Here is a 13,083-nt window from a genome sequence, read left to right on the forward strand (position 1 = left end):
TGCCATTTAGATGACAAAAATTTCAGTTCGCAGTGTACACGCCCAGTTGTTAATTTCTATGCCTAACTCAAAATAGTTCCTCTTGTTTTTAACTAGGGAGGTGAGAGCAAGAGCAGATGTAGCCCTGCCAGTAGACTCCTGCTTAGATCCATCAGTGTATATAATTTACAGTAATTATTACCTTGCTGTATGACAGCCTGGAACTGTCTGACTTTTTAAGTGACAGTGACAGCCAGGAGTTCTCTAACTTACCCTTCTGAGTGACAGCCAGAAACTACCTGACTTACGTGCCTAAGTGACAGCGTGACTTACTTATTTACTTTACTAAGTAACAGCCAGGACTGTCTGGCTTACCCTCCTCATCTGCAGTCAGATTCTGTCCGAATTCCATCTGACCCACCCTCCTGACAATCAACAACTGTCTGATTTACCTTCCGAGTGGCAACTATTAACTTACTGACTTTCCCTTCTAAATTATAGGAAAGAGCTATTTCACTTAACCTGAATAACAACTAGGAACTGTCTGATTATCCTTCCAAGTGACAGCCAGGAATTCACTGATTTACCTTTATTCCGACAGGAAGAAAATTACTGACTCGTTCTTCTGAGTGAGTTCATGGGTAAGTCAGACTCAACCTCCAGTGTGAGATCATGGAACTATATAACATAACCTCCAGTGTGAGATCATGGAACTATATAACATAACCTCCAGTGTGAGATCATGGAACTATATAACATAACCTCCAGTGTGAGATCATGGAACTATATAACATAACCTCCAGTGTGAGATCATGGAACAATATAACATAACCTCCAGTGTGAGATCATGAAACTATATAACATAACCTCCAGTGTGAGTTCATGGAACTGTCTAACTTACTCTCCAGTGTGAGATCATGGAACACACTAACTTAACCTCCAGTGTGAGTTCATGGAACTGACTACTTAACCTCCAGTGTGAGTTCATGGAACTGTCTAACTTAATCTCCAGTGTGAGATCATGGAACTGTCTAACTTAACCTCTAGTGTGAGATCATGGAACTATATAACATAACCTCCAGTGTGAGTTCATGGAACTGTCTAACTTAATCTCCAGTGTGAGATCATGGAACTGTCTAACTTAACCTCTAGTGTGAGATCATGGAACTATATAACATAACCTCCAGTGTGAGATCATGGAACTGTCTAACTTAACCTCTAGTGTGAGATCATGGAACTATATAACATAACCTCCAGTGTGAGATCATGGGACAATATAACCTAACCTCTAGTGTGAGATCATGGAACTAAATAACATAACCTCCAGTGTGAGATCATGGAACTGTCTAACTTAACCTCCAGTGTGAGATCATGGAACTGACTAACATAACCTCCAGTGTGAGATCATGGAGCTGTCTAACTTAACCTCCAGTGTGAGATCATGGAACTATATAACATAACCTCCAGTGTGAGATCATGGAACTGTCTCACTTACCTCCAGTGTGAGATCATGGAACTGTCTGACTTACCTCCAGTGTGAGATCATGGAACTGTCTGACTTACCTCCAGTGTAAGATCATGGAACTGTCTGACTTACCTCCAGTGTAAGATCATGGAACTGTCTGACTTACCTCCAGTGTAAGATCATGGAACTGTCTGACTTACCTCCAGTGTAAGATCATGGAACTGTCTGACTTACCTCCAGTGTGAGATCATGGAACTGTCTGACTTACCTCCAGTGTAAGATCATGGAACTGTCTGACTTACCTCCAGTGTAAGATCATGGAACTGTCTGACTTACCTCCAGTGTAAGATCATGGAACTGTCTGACTTACCTCCAGTGTAAGATCATGGAACTGTCTGACTTACCTCCAGTGTGAGATCATGGAACTGTCTGACTTACCTCCAGTTTGAGATCATGGAACTGTCTGACTTACCTCCAGTGTAAGATCATGGAACTGTCTGACTTACCTCCAGTGTAAGATCATGGAACTGTCTGACTTACCTCCAGTGTAAGATCATGGAACTGTCTGACTTACCTCCAGTGTAAGATCATGGAACTGTCTGACTTACCTCCAGTGTGAGATCATGGAACTGTCTGACTTACCTCCAGTTTGAGATCATGGAACTGTCTGACTTACCTCCAGTGTGAGATCATGGAACTGTCTGACTTACCTCCAGTGTAAGATCATGGAAATGTCTGACTTGCCCTCTCGAGTGAGAGCGAGCAACTGAAGTATTCTTCTGAGTGACTGTCAGAAACAGATCTATTCTTCTGAGTGACAGCAAGAAAAGACTCACCATCAGGTGTGACAGAAGGGTTATCCTTCACCATTTCGTACACAACTTGACTGTTGCTGTTCATCATTCTGCAAGGAGACAAAGGGGATGGCTAGTTAACAGATAAAGGAAATAGTGAACACTTAACCCATGACTGAATCCTCCTTCATATAAAGACTGAACACTCATTAACAGACTGAATACTGTCACTCACTTAATAATATCAACTGACTGAACATAAGAACATAAGAAAGAAGGAACACTGCAACAGGCCTACTGACCCATGCGAAGCAGGTCCATGCCACCCCCGGCTTAGCACAATGACCACATAGTCAGGTCACTTCCACTTAAGGAAGGAGAACGGCACCGGACCTGGTAGCTCAAGCTAGTCAGGTCCAACTCACACCCACCCACACCCACTCATGTATTTATCCAACCTATGTTTAAAACTACACAACGTCTTAGCTTCTACGACGGTACTCGGGCGTTTGTTCCACTCATCCACAACTCTATTACCAAACCAGTGCTTTCCTATACACTTCTTGAATTTGAACTTTTCCAACTTGAAACCATTGCTGCGAGTCCTGTCTTGGCTGGATATTTTCAGCACGCTATTTACACCCTATTTATTTATTCCTGTTTTCCTTTTATACACCTCTATCTTATCCCCCTTAATTCTACGCCTATCGAGAGAGTGCAGATTCAGGGCCCTCAGTCTATCCTCATAGGGAAGATTTCTGATACATGGGATCATCTTTGTCATCCTCCTCTGTACGTTTTCCAGAGCATTTATATCCATTCTGTAATACGGTGACCAAAACTGTGCAGCATAGTCTAAATGAGACCTAACCAAGGATATATAGAGTTGAAGAACAACTTGAGGACATGGTTATTTTCCTGTCCAACATTTAGAGCTTTGTATTTGTCTATATTAAACTGCATCTGCCACTTCTCCGACCACTGCATTAGTCTATTCAAATCATCCTGGAGTGCACTAATGTCCTCAAAAGAATGAACTGGACGGTCTATTTTGGTATCATCAGCAAATTTGCTTATGTCGCTATTTATTCCCTCATCCAAATCGTTTATGTAAATTGTGAACAACAACGGGCCCAACACTGACCCCTGTGGAACACCGCTTGTGACGTGCCCCCATTCTGATTTCTCCCCATTTATACAAACCCTTGCTGTCTATTTGTCAACCATGCCTCTACCCAGGAAAAAATTTCTCCTCCTATTCCGTGTGCCTTAAGTTTCCTCAATAGCCTCTGGTGTGGAACTCTATCGAAAGTCTTACTGAAGTCCATATACACAATATTATATTCATTACCATGATCTACCCCCTCAAGCACCTTAGTGAAAAAAGTTAGTAAATTCGTAAGACAGAAACGCCCCTTAGTAAAGCCGTGCTGAGATTCATTTATCAATTTATGCCTATCAAGATGGCTACGAATTGCCTCGGCAATTATTGATTCCATAAATTTTCCCACTATGGAAGTAAGGCTTATTGGTCTATAGTTCGAAGCCAAGGACCTGTCACCTGCCTTGTAATTGCCATTTTCCACTTATCAGGCACTATGCCAGTTTGTAGTAATATGTTGAAAAAATTAGCCAAAGATTTGCAAAGTTCCTCTTTACATTCCTTTAACACCCTTGCAAACAGTTCATCAGGACCTGGGGATTTGTTAGGTTTTAGTTTCTCTATTTGTCTGAGGACCATGTCACTAGTTTCTGTAATCGTGTATAGTTTATTATCGTCCTGTTCTACATAATTTATTATTTCTGGAATTTCGCTAGTATCTTCCTGAGTAAAAACTGAGAGGAAATAAGAATTGAAAATTTCACACATATCCCTATCACTGTAAGTGATCTGACCTGAGTTACTCTTAAGTGGGCCTATCTTGAACATCAAAATGGTATACAATACCGACAGGTTGGTAGGTAAGACACATAGGCAACAGTTAGGCAACTTTATTCCGAAACGTTTCGCCTCTACAGTAGGCTTCTTCAGTCGAATACAGAAAGTAGGCAGGAACAGTAGAGATGTGAAGACGATGCAATCAGTCCATCACCCTTGAAGTCGTAGAATTTGAGGTTGTCAGTCCCTCAGCCTGGAGAAGTTCAGTTCCATAGTCTGGAACTATCTGGCTATGGAACTGAACTTCTCCAGGCTGAGGGACTGACAACCTCAAATTCTACGACTTCAAGGGTGATGGACTGATTACATCGTCTTCACATCCCTACTGTTCCTGCCTACTTTCAGTATTCGACTGAAGAAGCCTATTGTGTAGGCGAAACGTTTCGGAATAAAGTTGCCTAACTGTTGCCTATATGTTTTACCTACGGGCTTATCTTGTCTCTAATCTTACTTCTGTATACCTGAAAGAACCCTTTTGGGTTAGACTTCGAATCCCTTGCGACCTTAGCCTCATAATCCCTCTTTGCTTTTCTTATTTCTTTTATTCCTTTTTTTTATTTCTCTCTTTAATTTAACATAATGATTTCTTAACTGCCCATTCCCTCTTTTGATACGCCTAAAAATGCCCCTCCTTTGACCAGTGAGATGTTTTAATCTATTGTTCATCCATTTGGGATCATTTTTGTTAGATATAATTTCCCTACTCGGAACAAAAGTTGTCTGAACAGCTAGAACTATGCTCTGAAAAACATCACCTACCTGACCCATAGTCAGGACATCCCAATTTAGCCCACCCAGGTAATTTTTCAGTCCCATGAAATCAGCCAATCGAAAGTCTGGGACAGAGACTTAACTGCAGTTTACTGGGTATTTCCATAATAAATTGAAACTAAGTGATTTGTGATCACTTTCCCTAAACTCGTCCCATGACTAAATCCTGTCCTCTACCTACGATCCCATAAATAAATACTCTTTACCCAGAACTAAGATAATCGTTCTAATCAGTTGTCACTTCTTCCCCTAAGGTAACATCAAATACATTTCTTCCTGGCAAGTGTGCACACTAAACATATTTCTTCCTGGCAAGTGTGCACACTAAACATCTCTCCTGTTCAAATGTTACACTAAACTTGTCCTCTTATAGCCAGAGGATGCATTAAAGTTGTCTTCACCTGCTCAGAGGATGCATTAAGGTTGTCCTTCCCTGCTCAGAGGATGCATTAAAGTTGTCTTCACCTGCTCAAAGGATGCATTAAGGTTGTCCTTCCCTGCTCAGAGGATGCATTAAGGTTGTCCTTCCCTGCTCAAAGGATGCATTAAGGTTGTCCTTCCCTGCTCAGAGGATGCATTAAAGCTGTCTTCACCTGCTCAGATATTTTACTGAAGTTATAGCCCAAAAAATTGTCCTAACACTTCCCCTCCCTTGCCAAATATTTCTCGTAACTTGCTACTCCGTCATAGGCGTGAACTCTACCTCTTCCCGTTCCCTTGACGGTAAAGATTACTTTCCCTACTTGTTTCCTCCCGGTTATGAACTGTCCCTTTACTTTATCTTTCCTGTTTACTTTATCTTCCTTACCTGTTACTTTCTTGCTTGAAGCTGCTGTTGTGACTTCCTAAAGACAGTCACCTACTCTCCACAACTACATTACAAGGTCATACATGTAACTTACTTGCTCTTTGAGAAAATTCTGTTTAGTGTGGAGCCAAAGAAATGTTTATGCTCTTCGTTTCTCCGGATAATGGTAAAGTCTCCTCCACTCCTGGGAACAGCCCCACTGTGAAGCGCTGATAGGCATATGTCGGAGTCCTATAAGAATAGCAGGTAATAGATTTTTTTGAGGATTCCAGTTATTTCCAGTAACACAGCTCATTCAAAGCAATATATGTAAATGAATAAAATCCACTTAATAAGTCTTATTCACTTTATTTAGCATAATTAACTCATAAATAACATTATCTTACAAGCTATTTTTTGAGTTCTTTCCAGTCGTTGAATTAAATTATCCACAGAACACACTAGTAACTAATTTTAGACTGCATGGTAAGTAAATACATTAAATATTATAAAAATTATGCATTCAGGTTTCTCAAAGTTTTGTAAGTAAATTAGACGTTTACTTTACAAACTAAATTACTGGTTATTCTCTTTGACACACGAGTCCATGTGTCTAGTCTTAACTCCATAACTGGTTCTTTAACATTGATAAATACTCATATTCCATTATGCCCGATTACAACATGCTTGTGTCAGAAGTAGTGATGTATCGGATATCCACATCCGCATCCGTGAAACATCCGCACACTTCCTTACATCCGCTTCCGCGTCCGCATTTTACTGCAAAGAGATATCCACATATACATCCGCATCCAAATCCGCAGAACATCCGCACAATTTTTTACATCCGCATCAACATCCGCAGAACATTCGCACAATTTCTTACATCCACATCTGCGTACGCATCCGCAAAATAAGTAAGACATCCTCATACACATCCACATCCACGGATATCTTAATTTTCACATCCGATACATCTCTAATTAGAAGCCAAGCAAAGATATTATATACCACATATTGTACGATACTTGTCTTGCATACAACACCAGGTATCTTGATACAGGGGATGTATTCCATAACTCTTCTCCTAATAACAGTTTAGCAGGACCTACTTCTATTAGTGGGTCCCAGCCAACTGTGACGTTATCTCTAACTGCTACATCTCTCTTCTAGCTCCAGACTGATGCTTGTGTTTAAGAGAATGAGAGTTGACCCTTTGTAATCAAGGATGACGAAATGATAACCTCAAATTACTGTCAACTTCTGTCTCCAGTTTTAAAATCTTACGTGTTCCACTGGAGAAACCTTCTGAGACAACGTAACGTTTCGTGAATAAAGATCCTTAAATGCTGAACCAATATGTTATTGATCAGTGATGGTTTACTGTAATGGGAGAACTGTGTTATTGATCAGTGATGGTTTACTGTAATGGGGGAACTGTGTTATTGATCAGTGATGGTTTACTGTAATGGGGGAACTGTTCATGCAACTATTAGCATGTGCAAAATTATATAGTTGAATAACTCACGAAATCGTAATAACACGAATTCAAACATACCAGGGAAATATTAGAAGTTTTAGGATTCACTTGCCATGGGTTCAATCCCTGACATTTCTGTGGTTTATATAACTGAGCAGTTGGTCAATATTGCCCATACATAAACTTGTTTCAGGTGAAATCTTAAGAACGCCTCATCAATTCTGAAAACAGGAAAGTCCCTCCTCGTTAAAAAATGAAAGTGATCTAAAATAGCGAAATAGTTTTTTTTTTATTTTATTTTCTTACATAGTATTATAAATTTTCTGAAATCCTACAAAGTATATAATTATTGATTAAAAAATCCATTTTAATAAAATAACTTAAAAATACTGAGAGCAATGCGCTAAACTTTTCTTCTGTATAAATTGCTAAAAACTATAATATGAAACAATTTATCAAACTGGGATGTTTGAATGTGAGTAAATGTAACATGGACACCATGCCTAACTCTTCTAGGGTAGGGTAGGTGCCTGAGCCCGAGCCTTTAGCTCAAAAGACTGTCATTTCCATTTGCCTCCTTGTGGCGGGGATGGCAGACCAGAGAGGCCTAGCTTGTGACTAGGCCTGGGGACAGTTGGTCCCAAAGATGAGGAGGTATTTGTACCTCCTCCCATGGGAGACTTTGGTCTCAGACACTCCCTAAAGAGGGAGCCAAGGCCGGGCCACCACTTGGAAAAGGCCCGGGCCGGGAGAATACCGGCGAATCTTTAATAATAATAATAATAAAGTAAATGTAACATGGACACCATGCCTAACTCTTCTAGGGTAGGGTAGGTGCCAGAGCCAGAGCTTGCAGCTCACAAAACTGTCATTCCTAACTCTTCTAGGGTAGGGTAGGTGCCAGAGCCAGAGCTTGCAGCTCACAAAACTGTCATGCCTAACTCTTCTAGGGTAGGGTAGGTGCCAGAGCCAGAGCTTGCAGCTCACAAAACTGTCATTCCTAACTCTTCTAGGGTAGGGTAGGTGCCAGAGCCAGAGCTTGCAGCTCACAAAACTGTCATGCCTAACTCTTCTAGGGTAGGGTAGGTGCCAGAGCCAGAGCTTGCAGCTCACAAAACTGTCATTCCTAACTCTTCTAGGGTAGGGTAGGTGCCAGAGCCAGAGCTTGCAGCTCACAAAACTGTCATGCCTAACTCTTCTAGGGTAGGGTAGGTGCCAGAGCCAGAGCTTGCAGCTCACAAAACTGTCATTCCTAACTCTTCTAGGGTAGGGTAGGTGCCAGAGCCAGAGCTTGCAGCTCACAAAACTGTCATTCCTAACTCTTCTAGGGTAGGGTAGGTGCCAGAGCCAGAGCTTGCAGCTCACAAAACTGTCATGCCTAACTCTTCTAGGGTAGGGTAGGTGCCAGAGCCAGAGCTTGCAGCTCACAAAACTGTCATGCCTAACTCTTCTAGGGTAGGGTAGGTGCCAGAGCCAGAGCTTGCAGCTCACAAAACTGTCATGCCTAACTCTTCTAGGGTAGGGTAGGTGCCAGAGCCAGAGCTTGCAGCTCACAAAACTGTCATTCCTAACTCTTCTAGGGTAGGGTAGGTGCCAGAGCCAGAGCTTGCAGCTCACAAAACTGTCATTCCTAACTCTTCTAGGGTAGGGTAGGTGCCAGAGCCAGAGCTTGCAGCTCACAAAACTGTCATGCCTAACTCTTCTAGGGTAGGGTAGGTGCCAGAGCCAGAGCTTGCAGCTCACAAAACTGTCATGCCTAACTCTTCTAGGGTAGGGTAGGTGCCAGAGCCAGAGCTTGCAGCTCACAAAACTGTCATGCCTAACTCTTCTAGGGTAGGGTAGGTGCCAGAGCCAGAGCTTGCAGCTCACAAAACTGTCATTCCTAACTCTTCTAGGGTAGGGTAGGTGCCAGAGCCAGAGCTTGCAGCTCACAAAACTGTCATGCCTAACTCTTCTAGGGTAGGGTAGGTGCCAGAGCCAGAGCTTGCAGCTCACAAAACTGTCATGCCTAACTCTTCTAGGGTAGGGTAGGTGCCAGAGCCAGAGCTTGCAGCTCACAAAACTGTCATGCCTAACTCTTCTAGGGTAGGGTAGGTGCCAGAGCCAGAGCTTGCAGCTCACAAAACTGTCATGCCTAACTCTTCTAGGGTAGGGTAGGTGCCAGAGCCAGAGCTTGCAGCTCACAAAACTGTCATGCCTAACTCTTCTAGGGTAGGGTAGGTGCCAGAGCCAGAGCTTGCAGCTCACAAAACTGTCATTCCTAACTCTTCTAGGGTAGGGTAGGTGCCAGAGCCAGAGCTTGCAGCTCACAAAACTGTCATGCCTAACTCTTCTAGGGTAGGGTAGGTGCCAGAGCCAGAGCTTGCAGCTCACAAAACTGTCATTCCTAACTCTTCTAGGGTAGGGTAGGTGCCAGAGCCAGAGCTTGCAGCTCACAAAACTGTCATGCCTAACTCTTCTAGGGTAGGGTAGGTGCCAGAGCCAGAGCTTGCAGCTCACAAAACTGTCATTCCTAACTCTTCTAGGGTAGGGTAGGTGCCAGAGCCAAAGCTTGCAGCTCACAAAACTGTCATGCCTAACTCTTCTAGTGTAGGGTAGGTGCCAGAGCCAGAGCTTGCAGCTCACAAAACTGTCATGCCTAACTCTTCTAGGGTAGGGTAGGTGCCAGAGCCAGAGCTTGCAGCTCACAAAACTGTCATTCCTAACTCTTCTAGGGTAGGGTAGGTGCCAGAGCCAGAGCTTGCAGCTCACAAAACTGTCATTCCTAATTCTTCTAGGGTAGGGTAGGTGCCAGAGCTTGCAGCTCACAAAACTGTCATGCCTAACTCTTCTAGGGTAGGGTAGTTGCCAGAGCCAGAGCTTGCAGCTCACAAAACTGTAATGCCTAACTCTTCTAGGGTAGGGTAGGTGCCAGAGCCAGAGCTTGCAGCTCACAAAACTGTCATGCCTAACTCTTCTAGGGTAGGGTAGGTGCCAGAGCCAGAGCTTGCAGCTCACAAAACTGTCATGCCTAACTCTTCTAGGGTAGGGTAGGTGCCAGAGCCAGAGCTTGCAGCTCACAAAACTGTCATGCCTAACTCTTCTAGGGTAGGGTAGGTGCCAGAGCCAGAGCTTGCAGCTCACAAAACTGTCATTCCTAACTCTTCTAGGGTAGGGTAGTTGCCAGAGCCAGAGCTTGCAGCTCACAAAACTGTCATGCCTAACTCTTCTAGGGTAGGGTAGGTGCCAGAGCCAGAGCTTGCAGCTCACAAAACTGTCATGCCTAACTCTTCTAGGGTAGGGTAGGTGCCAGAGCCAGAGCTTGCAGCTCACAAAACTGTCATTCCTAACTCTTCTAGGGTAGGGTAGGTGCCAGAGCCAGAGCTTGCAGCTCACAAAACTGTCATGCCTAACTCTTCTAGGGTAGGGTAGGTGACAGAGCCAGAGCTAGCAGCTCACAAAACTGTCATTCCTAACTCTTCTAGGGTAGGGTAGGTGCCAGAGCCAGAGCTTGCAGCTCACAAAACTGTCATTCCTAACTCTTCTAGGGTAGGGTAGGTGCCAGAGCCAGAGCTTGCAGCTCACAAAATTGTCATGCCTAACTCTTCTAGGGTAGGGTAGGTGCCAGAGCCCGAGCTTGCAGCTCACAAAATTGTCATGCCTAACTCTTCTAGGGTAGGGTAGGTGCCAGAGCCCGAGCTTGCAGCTCACAAAACTGTCATTCCTAACTCTTCTAGGGTAGGGTAGGTGCCAGAGCCAGAGCTTGCAGCTCACAAAACTGTCATTCCTAACTCTTCTAGGGTAGGGTAGGTGCCAGAGCCAGACCTTGCAGCTCACAAAACTGTCATTCCTAACTCTTCTAGGGTAGGGTAGGTGCCAGAGCCAGAGCTTGCAGCTCACAAAATTGTCATGCCTAACTCTTCTAGGGTAGGGTAGGTGCCAGAGCCCGAGCTTGCAGCTCACAAAATTGTCATGCCTAACTCTTCTAGGGTAGGGTAGGTGCCAGAGCCCGAGCTTGCAGCTCACAAAACTGTCATTCCTAACTCTTCTAGGGTAGGGTAGGTGCCAGAGCCAGAGCTTGCAGCTCACAAAACTGTCATTCCTAACTCTTCTAGGGTAGGGTAGGTGCCAGAGCCAGAGCTTGCAGCTCACAAAACTGTCATTCCTAACTCTTCTACGGTAGGGTAGGTGCCAGAGCCAGAGCTTGCAGCTCACAAAACTGTCATGCCTAACTCTTCTAGGGTAGGGTAGGTGCCAGAGCCAGAGCTTGCAGCTCACAAAACTGACATGCCTAACTCTTCTAGGGTAGGGTAGGTGCCAGAGCCAGAGCTTGCAGCTCACAAAACTGTCATGCCTAACTCTTCTAGGGTAGGGTAGGTGCCAGAGCCAGAGCTTGCAGCTCACAAAACTGTCATTCCTAACTCTTCTAGGGTAGGGTAGGTGCCAGAGCCAGAGCTTGCAGCTCACAAAACTGTCATTCCTAACTCTTCTAGGGTAGGGTAGGTGCCAGAGCCAGAGCTTGCAGCTCACAAAACTGTCATTCCTAACTTTTCTAGGGTAGGGTAGGTGCCAGAGCCAGAGCTTGCAGCTCACGAAACTGTCATTCCTAACTCTTCTAGGGTAGGGTAGGTGCCAGAGCCAGAGCTTGCAGCTCACAAAACTGTCATTCCTAACTCTTCTAGGGTAGGGTAGGTGCCAGAGCCAGAGCTTGCAGCTCACAAAACTGTCATGCCTAACTCTTCTAGGGTAGGGTAGGTGCCAGAGCCAGAGCTTGCAGCTCACAAAACTGTCATGCCTAACTCTTCTAGGGTAGGGTAGGTGCCAGAGCCAGAGCTTGCAGCTCACAAAACTGTCATTCCTAACTCTTCTAGGGTAGGGTAGGTGCCAGAGCCAGAGCTTGCAGCTCACAAAACTGTCATTCCTAACTCTTCTAGGGTAGGGTAGGTGCCAGAGCCAGAGCTTGCAGCTCACAAAACTGTCATTCCTAACTCTTCTAGGGTAGGGTAGGTGCCAGAGCCAGAGCTTGCAGCTCACAAAACTGTCATTCCTAACTCTTCTAGGGTAGGGTAGGTGCCAGAGCCAGAGCTTGCAGCTCACAAAACTGTCATGCCTAACTCTTCTAGGGTAGGGTAGGTGCCAGAGCCAGAGCTTGCAGCTCACAAAACTGACATGCCTAACTCTTCTAGGGTAGGGTAGGTGCCAGAGCCAGAGCTTGCAGCTCACAAAACTGTCATTCCTAACTCTTCTAGGGTAGGGTAGGTGCCAGAGCCAGAGCTTGCAGCTCACAAAACTGTCATTCCTAACTCTTCTAGGGTAGGGTAGGTGCCAGAGCCAGAGCTTGCAGCTCACAAAACTGTCATTCCTAACTCTTCTAGGGTAGGGTAGGTGCCAGAGCCAGAGCTTGCAGCTCACAAAACTGTCATTCCTAACTCTTCTAGGGTAGGGTAGGTGCCAGAGCCAGAGCTTGCAGCTCACAAAACTGTAATTCCAAACTCTTCTAGGGTAGGGTAGGTGCCAGAGCCAGAGCTTGCAGCTCACAAAACTGTCATGCCTAACTCTTCTAGGGTAGGGTAGGTGCCAGAGCCAGAGCTTGCAGCTCACAAAACTGTCATGCCTAACTCTTCTAGGGTAGGGTAGGTGCCAGAGCCAGAGCTTGCAGCTCACAAAACTGTCATGCCTAACTCTTCTAGGGTAGGGTAGGTGCCAGAGCCAGAGCTTGCAGCTCACAAAACTGTCATTCCTAACTCTTCTAGGGTAGGGTAGGTGCCAGAGCCAGAGCTTGCAGCTCACAAAACTGTCATGCCTAACTCTTCTAGGGTAGGGTAGGTGCCAGAGCCAGAGCTTGCAGCTCACAAAACTGTCATTCCTAACTCTTCTAGGGTAGGGTAG

General features: G+C 44.6%; 1 protein-coding gene across 2 annotated transcripts in view; it reads right to left on the reverse strand.

Annotated features, from left to right (window-relative positions):
* Positions 1 to 13,083, reverse strand: part of LOC128689253 (receptor-type tyrosine-protein phosphatase alpha-like) — an 828,196-nt gene that overhangs the window by 570,028 nt on the left and 245,085 nt on the right. For both annotated transcript variants that reach the window (XM_070086466.1, XM_070086465.1), the window contains exons 5-6: positions 5,851 to 5,987; positions 2,281 to 2,348 (exon numbers count right to left, since the gene is read on the reverse strand). In XM_070086466.1, the coding sequence (XP_069942567.1) occupies positions 2,281 to 2,348; positions 5,851 to 5,987 (205 nt within the window). The remainder of the gene's footprint in view (positions 1 to 2,280; positions 2,349 to 5,850; positions 5,988 to 13,083) is intronic.

This window comes from Cherax quadricarinatus, chromosome 18 (assembly GCF_038502225.1).
Source record: "Cherax quadricarinatus isolate ZL_2023a chromosome 18, ASM3850222v1, whole genome shotgun sequence".
Taxonomy (NCBI): domain Eukaryota; kingdom Metazoa; phylum Arthropoda; class Malacostraca; order Decapoda; family Parastacidae; genus Cherax; species Cherax quadricarinatus.